The sequence below is a fragment of the Athalia rosae genome, chromosome 2, assembly GCF_917208135.1.
Source record: "Athalia rosae chromosome 2, iyAthRosa1.1, whole genome shotgun sequence".
Classification (NCBI taxonomy): Eukaryota; Metazoa; Arthropoda; class Insecta; order Hymenoptera; family Athaliidae; genus Athalia; species Athalia rosae.
The window spans coordinates 22,057,678-22,069,767 of NC_064027.1; the positions used below are offsets into that span (position 1 = coordinate 22,057,678).

General features: G+C 45.1%; 1 protein-coding gene across 1 annotated transcript in view; it reads left to right on the plus strand.

The window, feature by feature from the left end:
* LOC105689288 (putative mediator of RNA polymerase II transcription subunit 26) overlaps positions 1 to 12,090 on the plus strand; it is a 124,054-nt gene that overhangs the window by 19,831 nt on the left and 92,133 nt on the right. The window contains exon 2 of the mRNA XM_012406203.3: positions 3,113 to 3,405. Within this exon, the coding sequence (XP_012261626.3) occupies positions 3,113 to 3,405 (293 nt within the window). The remainder of the gene's footprint in view (positions 1 to 3,112; positions 3,406 to 12,090) is intronic.

Sequence of the window (12,090 nt, forward strand, 5' to 3'; positions counted from 1 at the left end):
TTTTCTTTCTCTATACTCGCGTCGAGTTTTCTCAGACTTTTTCCATTCGATCCTCGGATTTCCAAAAATCGCCGCGACCAACAATTTTTAAAATGGAGAAAAATGGTTGGAAAATATCGTTGCGTCCCTTGGCCCCGCGCTACGTAGATACACACGGTATCCGTAGGTTTGGAAACGTTGTAGGTACAGGTGGCATATATCTACGGGGCACAGTACAGCAATCAGGCCAAGCGTAACAAAGCTCACTCCGAAGCGACAAGGCGCGTCATCATCGATTAGTGATCAGAACTGTTAGCGCTACGACAACGACGACGACGACAACAACGACGACGACGACGACGACGACGACGACGACGACGACAACGACGTCGATGGGCTAGGCGACTACAAACAAAGGGTGGTTTGATGGTACCTACTCTGCAATGTTGCTATTGCTACCGCAAACCCCTGAGCTGCAGAGGATGATCCCCGCATGCAGTACGGGAACCAAACTAGCTACTACTCCCAATTTTCCCTCCCTAACTTATACCCCTTCCCAACCGGAGAGCGGGCCACCCTCTCCGTCCCCCTCCCCCCGTCCCCCGTCTATCAAGCGGCCCTTTGTGAGCCCGAAGCGACGTTATAGGTATGTGTACGTATGCGCTTGTACGCGTGTATACGTATAACGTGTGCACGAGCAGGTGTAGGTGTAGGTATATCGCGATGCTCTATCCCTTCGTCCGAAGGGGTCCGGACGGAGGAGGGAGGGAGGGAGGGAGGGAGGGAGGGAGAGGAGTTGAGGTTGGCTTGTACACCGTGTGGACACCCCCTCCCGCGAACCAACTTGATCCTATTAATGCAAGCTTCGCACTAATTAGGGTGAATTGCTACGGCGATATAGGTAGAGAGATGCGCGATGGGCACGAGTTTATTGGAAGGGATAGCGCAATCGATACCCTGCACTACAGGCTATGGCGTTTACTGCTCATACATATTACGTATAGAGACATAAAATATAAACTACGTAGTGCCGGGTGATTCTATATGTATACGTCGATTCCAACGGCCTCTGGATAGTTAATATCTCCGATTTCATTCGACGAAATAATCTCGTTGAATATTTTTTTTTCAGATTATTCTTTCATTCGATTTACCCGGAGTTCGCGCTTCGGGATCGATCCGTTCTTAGTCTGTTGGACGTGAGGAAAAATTTTCCGATCATACAGCTGCCATTAAGATACCGAATTCTCGGAACTTTAATAAGGTTTTTCAATCTACAATTTATTTGGACGATGAATAATAATTTGAGCAGTTGTTTTTTTTTTTTTTTGGTTTTTTTTCTTTGTTGTCTTTTAATTATTTCTAAATCGATGTTCGAACGAATCGAGCGATGCTTAAACTTGGAAAAAAGTTAGACGCGAAGAATAATAAATCCAGAACACTTTTTGCTCGATAGAATGAATATATTGAAATTATACCGGTAAATGGCGAAAGTTATATATGTATATTTCCTCTTATCTCTTCTTTGCATTATTTTTCATCGTGTTTTCGAGGAACCGGTGGAAAAATTAATATTTCACCGAACCCGATATCACGTTTTTCTTCAATTCTAATATCATGGCACGTGTTCATACGAAAGTCCATAACATTTATGAGAATTCATTAAAAATAAAACAAAACAAAAAAAAAAAACGATGTAATATTAGTTCTACCTGAAGAATAACGCAAAAAAGAACTTTTTAATTTTCATGCAAACCTGATCAGGTGTGCCGTAGACGCAGTGGTACAAATGTGATATTCATACACCTCCAAAGACAAAAAACGAACGAAAAAAAAAAAAAAATATATATCAAAAAAAGCTCATCACACCCTGTGCCCAGCGCCTTTTATATATGTGCTTCGCTAAGCGTGAGTGTTCCGGGAATTTATGTGTGCAGAGGGTTCGTGTTGGTCTACGAAGTGTGTATCGTACGTACAACACACGGGTATATTCGCTACGTATGTAACGTACGCGTTTCGAGGTACAACCGACCGAAAGAAATTGATCGCAAATTATGCTCAAGTTATATCGGCATCGACGCGACGTTGTGTCAAGGGGTGAAAATTACGTTGAAACTTTTTTGGTGTGGAGAAACAAAAAAAATTAGAAACTTAACGAGTCGATGATTTCAAAAAGTTTTGTTTTTACTTCGTAAAATGTTGCTTTTGAAAAAACTCGCGCCCAATAATCGGAGATGGGAAATGTATTTGCGAAAATTTGAAGCTTTTTTCCGGGGCAAGAGAAATTAAAACTCGTAATTTCACGAGTCCAACTCCAAAAATATTTCCAATAATTCCGAATTCACGAGAGATGAACATGGAAACGCGTAAAAAACGTCGCGTATATTGTACGGTTTCTTTGGGGAGAGGTAAAAGTGAAAGAGTTATAATTTAAAAAATACCATAGCTGCCGTATATCCTCCTCTCCGCAGACGTGTTTTGTAAATAAAAAATGAATCGACGGACGGCTAAAGGATAATTTATAGACAACGGGGCGAGGGTGAGACGTGGTCACGTCGATCGGAGTTTATAACGGATACTCGATCGTCTGTGACGACATCAAATGATGCGGGGAGACATCCGCTCACCCTACGGACGAACGATGGCCAATCGAACCTGGTATAGATGTTTACTTTACCAGTCCACCCATGCGACCCTTGACCATCCCTTGGAACGCGAGCTTCGCTTTTTATCCATCCCCTCTATTTCTGGAATATAACCCGATAATTGATATAATACCTACAGTACTTTGGCTCACGATCGAACGCCCGACGTAAACGAACTGTGCTGACGTTATACCTGTACCGGCGAATACGCCCTTTTTTTAAGCTCGATAATTCGACGTTCTTTTTTCAAAGATTAGAATCGAACACTCCTCCGATTCGCAAATCTTTCGAACAACGACGAAACAAGCCTCGCAACGCGAGATCGCGAATCAGAAATCGTTGAACAAAAACAAAAAAAACCAATTGTCATTGGCTCGATAAAAAAAACACATAGAGATTCCGAGCTCTCGTCCTTTTCGGTAAGCGAGTAAGAAGCACCTGCGATCGAACGTTTTTTGTTATCTCGTCTCTTTCTTTTTATCTTTCAGACGGTGCTGGTGTTCAGATAGCGAAAACTCCTCCTGCCAAACGGAAGAAGCTCGAATCCGGAGTTGTTAAGGATGTTATACCTGTTGGTAAGGGGGGCGGGGGTGTCGGAGATGTGAGAGTGACAAGTGAGGCCGAAGACGTTAGCGAAGCCGAGAGAAAGAAGAAAAAGGCGAGGACTACTTTCACCGGGCGGCAAATATTTGAACTTGAAAAACAATTTGAGATTAAAAAATATCTGAGCTCATCCGAGAGGGCGGAAATGGCGAAGTTGCTCAACGTCACCGAAACGCAGGTGAGTCGAAAGAGGAGAAAATTTTTTCGTACGATTTTTACGCGATTCCGCAAAAGCGTCAGAAAAAAAAACAAAAAACAAACAAACAAACAATTTCCACCATCGGCTCTTCGGGTGTACGATTATGTTGCGATGACGTGAAATATTGTGATAATTACTCGAGAGTGCCGAGGGCGGTGCCGATCGAAAACTATATCGATTAAAAACTGGTTCGTTGCCGATCTCGATTCGATACCAGCGGGGGGATCGGCTTCGGACACGTTTCGAGAACGCCGATGCCTCCTGCTCTTGTTCGGTGCACGCGGGTTGAAAAATTCCTAACCTGATGTGCTCGGCGGCAGTAGCACCGTGGCGGGTTCAATTAACGCGCGGTATTGAATAGCGGCGGTCGAACGACGAAATATATATACATATTATACACCGATCCGAATCGAAAATTGAAAAAGAAACGAGTTCGGTGGAAGAAGAATAAAATAATTTATCATCAACCTTATGGTAGATAATATATATATGTGTATATGTATATGTATATACGTGTATACCGCATAATACAACCTATCCGATATCCAAAGGCGCGCACGCGGCGGACTCGAAGTTTTTTCAACGAATTCTTTAACGGACAAAACGTACTACGCGCGCGATTTGTCTCGCCTTAAGAATATAAGGAGCTGCTTCCCCGTCTTCTTCTTTTTTTTCCGCTTCTTCGTCTTATAATTCTTATTTCGTACAACACGCGCGGAGTGAGAAGAAACCAAAGGGGAAGAAGAGGAAGACGAAGAAGAAGTAGAAGAAGAAGGAGCGGTATAGGTGGAAGGGGGGGGGGGGGGGAATCTTGGAAAGGAAACTTCTGTTAACGCTGCAACCGCAAGATCATCTGCAGCAGGCGGTAGAGAAAACGAGATGAAAAAAAGAAGAATGAGAGAAAAATAATAAAAAAAGAGAGAGAGAGAGAAATGGAAAGGCACAGTTAGTGGACGAGCCTGTTCCCTGTCTTGTTATATACCTGGAGGCGTGTTACGCGTCCGGCGCACGGCGTCAGGTTCACCTTCTGCACAAGCTGATATCTTCGGCGGCAGCACCGCCTCAATCTTCGCCGCGTCTGTCCCGAGTCACCGGCGATGGTGCAAAACAAACGATAAAAATTAAATAGAATAAGAATACGAATAACTTTGTCGACGGTGACGGCGATATGGCTTCGACTTGCTTACGCGGAACAATTCTAAAGACCCGTCAAAACCGCCGCTACCTACGCGTCCCCGTCGATTCATCCGGCCAAATTAATAATCTTTTCAAAGATCGATTACTCGTCTGCGCTGGGGAAAAATTTTGGTCCCGATTATGCGCGCTGGCCAAAGCTTTACTGATTTGACCCTGATCATTGATTTGAGTACAACTTTTTTACAAAATCTACGGGAACGTTTATCGCTCCCATTATAGCCAACAATCTCGGTGGATGTCTTAGCGAATGTGAGCATTTTCGGGGGGGTGGATAGAAGTGACGTAGAAACGTCCAAACAATTTTGTACACGTTATATATATCTATATAGGTACAGATGGAGAACAGGAAGTGAATAATTGACGAGCGTGAAGAGGGTCTCTGTTCCTGACAATCCGCCGCGTCTGTTTATGACGTGACGTTCGCTCATCCCCGCGATACTGATGCCTACCCAACAGGAACAGAAACAGGAGAAATTCATTGGAAATACTGTAGATCTGTTCCCCTTCACGTCATACCCAAAACAAAAATTTTGTTATTTAATTTTTACGTATTCTTTCGTCGCTCTACGAAAAGAAATCCAATTAGGCGAACGGGAATTCGGCGTCCCGAAATATTTTTCGATCGATGCGATTACCCAATTCCCCTTTCGCTGGACAATTGCGTTCGAGTTATCGCTGGATATTTGATTTCGATTGTTCGAACATCGGTTTATTTTTATTTTTCATTCGCAAAGATGAAAGAGTACGTTATGGAATTCCTTCGGTTGACCCTGTAGATGACGTTATTTAGGTTGTTCAGCACGAGTTCGTAGAGCGAACGAGTGGAACAGCACCTCCGGTGAGCCTGTAATATAATTATAATTATCGGTGATATGTGAGCCACGCCATTATCGTGTCGCGGAACTGCTGTTACTGCAACCGTAAGAGCTAAAGAGAGAGAAAGAGAGATAGAATACGAACAGCGGTCAAGTATGCCCCTAACTAATCACCTCATAATGTGTAATCGTATACGTTGTAATTGTCCGAGTCAAGTTCGACGCGCATTATAAACGTACGTTAGGTGCGCGTGCGGAAAATGTGAAGCGAAGAATTTGGAAAACGAAAGCGCGAAACGAATCGTCGAAAGTGAGAAATCCAAAATCCCTCCACTATGGTAAACTATCCGGAACATTGTCGCGATTGCGGTATTCGTTCCGTCGGATTATTCCGGGATGACTGAGATTCCTTGTTACCTGTACAGGTTGATGGGTGATTCGGATTCTAGGATTTCGAGTTTCGCGCCTCGTATCCACCGCAGAACGGCACATCTCTCGGCCGGGGTTCGCGGAGGATCGGTAATTGTCCATCTGAGGTAGTTTTGACCGTCTGCAACTACAACAGCCGCTATGCTCACTTAATATCGAGTATTACGGATACCGCGTGTTTGGAATTACGGCGTTTAGAATGCCGACTAAGCGGGTGGATCCCGATCCGGGACGGAGGTGGTAGGATATCGTCCTATCGCGGATTCCGCATCTACATTCTTCGACTGACCGAATATCACGTTCGATGTGGTGGAAAAATAGTTTGTTCCGGACGAAGTCGCTCTTTTTCGACGCGGTCATCCCCGTAGAAGGATACACTTCACGCGAATCAATGTTGGAATATTACGTATACGTAGGTACGTACGTACGTCACACGTGTACGTAGTGGCGAGTTATTGCATACGTCTAGTTATTTGGATACTCGATACACACGTTATCAAATAATGGAGTAACATTGTGTCACGGTTGATATAACCGATTGTATAATACGTGTATCCAAGGACTGACATTATTTCAATTATAATCAATGAATGATACATATACTGTATATACCTCGTCCAGCTGTAACGTCGAGAGAGCAGCGCCGGTCCTATTGATACATACGTTTTAGTTCGCGTATACATATACATACGTATACATACCTATATCGTGATAATAATAATTAACCGATAATCAGCTATGACACACCGTTCGCTCCCGTTTAGGTAATATCTAGTAGGAAGTCCTGCTGATGGTGGACTGCATATTATTACCGCAATCGGCGTTCGTACGTTTCCTGTGTATACGTCCACCAACCATATATTCGCAAATTCTGCCCCGTGACCATCGCCGTCGTAATGATAATCATAATCATCATAATCATGATGATGATGATGATGATGATGATGATCATCATCATCCACCTCCTCCTCCTCCTCCTCCTCCTCCTCCTCCTCCTCTCTATGTACGCACTCGTGCAACCGTAGTATGAGGAGATCACCGGAGGGAGAGTAGCGGAGAACGTTCGTTTGGTTATTAGTGTTATGACGTCATTATATATCAGCAACCAGAGACCAAATGGGTTTGTGTAGTTCGAGATGATGCGTCGAGGCTGAGAGTTGCGTTGATGGTAAACCTGGAACATATTAACCCCTCAACCCACACTTACCACCTTACACAGCGCGCACACGCGCGCACACGCTAAAATTGTTCCGTGCCACGGTATGAGAATTGGGGATGTAAACGGAGGGTGAGAAATGCATATTATCGCAGTGCAGAGGTCGAGATTTCTATGGAGGGAATAGCGACGGTGATGGTAGCGGTGGTGGTGGTGGTGGTGGGTCGCGGCGACGGTGGTTAAGCAGCACATCCAGGAGAATGGCCGGAGAATCCGCGCCATGTACGTATCTCTACACCTATGTTTCTAGGTATTGCAAACCCGGTGAATTATACCCTTAATCATGCGAAGCATTACGGTATACGTGGTTATGTAAAGTGGTTTATGCGCGTTGTGATATATATACCGTAGAGTCGATCTGCGCGACGAAACGCCGTCGTCAAAATATGTACATGTATACCTGACTCCGAACGTTGGAAGGCGCTCGATGTATCGCCCGTGTCCCCTTGATCTTCCGATACCTCCTACTCGTTATTACGAAAGACCGCATCGCGCGAGATTGAGACATTTCGTTGTTCCGCATAGACGTACCGAAACCTACTTCACTACCTGTTTGTATTCCGCGGGTGACGCTGGTTCGTATCGTCGAAACTGAATATATTCAAGGATTTGGCGGCAGGAGGAGTCGTACGAAACGCTACAAGGACGTTAATCAGCGAGAAAAGTGCAACGTCCTAATCAAATTTTACTCAGTTTGCAAGTTTTCGCTGTTTACTTTGAACCGAAACTAATAAAGCTGTTTATCCGCTCGCCGCAACTTCTTAAGGCCGAAGGACCTTTCTTGAATGTGAAATCTGGGATCCTTGGTTACTGTTGGGGAAAAAAAAACGATACGAGCGAACGGGGAGATTTTTTATTTCGTCTACTTTGAGCTTCGTTAAATGTCGGACTACAAAATACACGTGATTCGCGACGATGAAAATTCGGAGAAAAGATGAAATGTCACGGGAAATATCGAAAATAACGGCGTATCGCGTGTAGAAGTAATTGAAAAAAGGCAACCCACGTACCCTTCGGTATATAAATACACGTGCGAGGCATGTATCCACCCTGAAAATTCCCCTGCCGTACACAACCCCTGACCTCCCTTTCCCACCGGTGTATTCACTGCGTGGAATTCTATCGATTTCCTATTAGCTGGCTGAATGGCTTGTTAGGATTTTACGGTGGGATTCAGAGGCGGGACTGAACGTCCAGGGGCCGATCCGGCGTACGTATACGTACACCTATATCAAGGAAAAATACTCGCGCCCATAAGTATCTGGAAAAAGAGCGAGAGCGAGAGGGAACGGGGATCTGATCGCCGTCGTCCTTTCGTTTTTATTTTCTTCTTCGGGTTATACCGGGAATCGGTTTTTTTTCTCTCCTCCCCACTCACTCCGAAGCTCTTTGAGTTCCATCGAGTCACTTGGAACAGCCTTACTTTATACGTCTGACTACGGTGACTATTGTCCGGTCAGCCGAAGCTGCGGTACCTATATAGATGAGCTTTTTGTCCTCCGTGTAGAAGAGTGAACCTTGATGCTCTGTCATCTCCTACTCCGCTAGCTGCTACACATTTAGACCCCTTAACCGTTTAAACCTATTTTATCCGATCAGATAAAACGTTTTTTTCCCCCTCTCTCTCTCTCTCTCTCTCTCTCTCTCTCTCTCTCTCTCTGTCTTTCTTTCGGCTCCGTTATAACGCTGTGAAAGATGACTTTACCGATCATCGGATTTTATGTTGCGGAAAGGAATGAGAAATGAAAAGCGAGCATTGCAAATATTTGCTCAAAACGTCACCGCTGAAATCTATGGTTATACATAACGGACATGAACATCGCCGCGATCGAGAGCCTTTTGTATTTCGGTCGCGGGTGATAAATGCTCCGCGTTTTTTTTTTTTTTTTTTGGACCGATTCGAGTCAGTCTCGTGAGAATAAGTTAGCCGTACCACATAATGGCGCTTTTCCCGATCCTTAGGGAGAAACAATAAACTCGACGATTAGCCGGGGCCCCCTTGAATATCCTCGTCCCGTGCATCGAAACATTCTACTCCGGCTCATGTTCATCATTTGGCAAACTCACTCTTGTACGAACACACTTATATGTTCGTACGAAGCCCCCCCCCCCCCCCCCCCCCCCCGTTCCATCTCCTTTTTCTACTCCACTCCATTCCACTCAGAGGATATAATCGATCCACTTGGTGGCCAACCGGGTTCAACCCGTTTCGTTTCTCCTCACTCGCTACGCGCTTAATCTCGGCATCCCTTCCCATCTTTCGTTCTTTCTTTCTTTCTTTCTTTCTTTGACTTTTATACATCCTTCTCTATATTCTTTTCCACAGCAGAAGCAGCAGCAGCAGCAGCAGCAGCAGCAGCAGTACCCTCCTATTAATGGATATTACTCACGTCAGAGAGTTGGCAGAAGGATCATCTCCACTTTACCAACTCTCCTCATTATTCTTGACCTCATCAGAATTTACTTCTAACCAAAACCGGAAGTGAACCAAATTCATCCGTCGTTTTAATAGCCGAACAAAAGTTTTTCGTACACCGCGGAAGTCGAAATCTGGAAAAAAAAGCACACATGTTATGATATATTTTTACGTCCCTCGAATCGAGCGAGGCAAAGATAAAAGTCCGACGGTCGACTCGTCTCGGAATTTAACGATCGCTGGCCCGGTAAAATAACGCTCGACTGTAAGGGGTCCATAAACCGAGTGATATTTTCGAGGTGCTCTAATGCGACAAATTCGCAATACAGATCGCCGGTGAACCTCACGACATATTTTTCGATATGGACATAAAAACGGGGAAAATTCGCCTCTATGTCCGCCGAGTAAATTTCCTAACGACGACGATCATCGCCTCTCGCGATTTTCACTCGGATCTTTCGTTAGTATTTTTTTTTTTCTCTCGCCGGATATTACGCTGGTCCAGAAAATGATCACGCTCCCGATCTCTCGCCGCTCATTCGATCCCCCTCCCCCCCCCCCTCGGATGATTATGATGCGGGTGCATTGACGCCTGCTGCAGGGATTCTCGCTTGTTTCCAATCCTTTCTTCTTTGTAGCGAAGGCTCTTCGGAGGCCCTTCTTCTCGTCTTCTTCTTCTCTTCCCTCTCCTTTTTCTTTTTCGTACCGTTCATCTTTGGCGTACGCGTTATTCCTATACGCTCTTAGCTTGTAGGGATATAACCGCTTAACAGGCTGATGTTGGAACTGCGAACGAGCGGTCGTTACGCCTCGTTAGCACACGACGACATGTGAAACGTTCCTACTGAGAAAGCGGGAATATAATATATAATATAATACACACCTCGAATATCCGTCCTCGAATCGATACGATTGGCCGGATTCACGAAACAGATGCAATTCCCTTTTAATGTCGTGTACTTTTTGAATCCGGGTTCCGAATAGCGTACATGTTGAAATTTTAATCGAAGGGAAAGATCAACGTGGATCAAATTAAGGAACTGTCAGGCAAAGAATAGCGCTACGTAGTAGTGGTAGCGCCCGCGGCTCGGTGGCCAAGAAATCTTTGAGTGCCTCTGTTTGTCAGTACTGAAAGAAGAAGAAGGAGAAGGCGAAGAAGGGAGAAGAAGGGAGAAGAAGAAGAAACGGAATAAGAGAAAAAAAAAGAAGCAGTGACGAACAATAAGAAGATGGAGAAGGAAAAAAATCTCACAAACGTGATCCATAACAAACTGTTACCGTCTGAACAAGCCCTTTACTCTTCGACTTCGGTACCGCCTACCATTTTACGTACAGGGTGTCCGAATTTCAAATTATCGCCAACGATTTTTCCCGATTTCCCCGTGTCTCTCCAACTGGGCTAAATCCGTGGCGAAAGAGAGTTCGGCTGACAATTACAGGTGAAATGTTTGTCCGTTTCAGAATTGTTTCGCGAGCCACGTAATCACCCATTTAGCGATTTAGTAGCCTGCGAAGAGTGGAGTGAGACTGAGGTTCATGCTGCGGTTCGGTTAATTCAGATAAGCCTTGAATATTATAAAACCTGACGGGCCAATGAGAAACCGGAATCTAATTGATTACATTAGCGGTGGCTAATGGCCAGTAAGTGATACTCCGACTTGATTAGCGGGGGAGCACGGTGTATCCAACCTCGGTGTCACTCTCCCTAATACATTTCCTTCTCAATCGAACACTTTTAATCAATAATTCGCGCAATCTGCGGGGGATGAAAAGGATAATAAAAACAAAACAAAACGAAATAAAAACAAAAACAAAACGAAAAACAAAACAAAACGAAAAAAACAAAAAACCGACCCAGGAACTGAGCGTCGACGCGGGATGACTTTTATCTCGTGGAAATTCGTTCGAAGGAAACACGAGGTTGCGGCAATTACGTGTTCCTTGGATGGGAGCGCGTTTCGAATACGTGTAAAATGAGTTTGTTGTAAACTCATGCATGAATGCAGCGATCTGTTGGGCGGGCGCGATGATGCGGACAGAGGGATATACCCGGGATATGCCCGCTACGCTGGTGCGCTTTCATCTCTGGCGCAGCGCGATCCGCTCGCCGCTCATCGAGAAGATCGCAAAATGTGCACGGTCGCTTGTGTGCGTAGTCCGACGTAGAGCCCTATGTGTCTACTACGACGGCACTTCTCATGCCGAGCTGTTACCGCCGTTGATGCTGTTCGCCTGCCTTTCGAATACCTGCCTAAGTGGTCGCGCCTCACTGAAGCCGCTACTGCATCATGCCAACCGACCAGTTCGATCTCTCTAAACTAAAACCGCCGAGAGCAATCTCCGATAATGTAGCAGGCTCATCTTGGCAGAGGATATATTTTATACACACCGAGATGATACTAGATTACATTACAATTGCTGCCGTACTACGCGACTACGGGGCTGTAACAAGCTGATCGGGAAGCGCGGATAACCGAACGATTTGCTCGGCGCTGATATTTATGGAAGAAATTCGCGGGGATGCTAATTCTTTTCGACCGTCGGTGGAGATGTGTCGAGAAACGAAAAGACGAGGGGACGGAGGGGGGGGG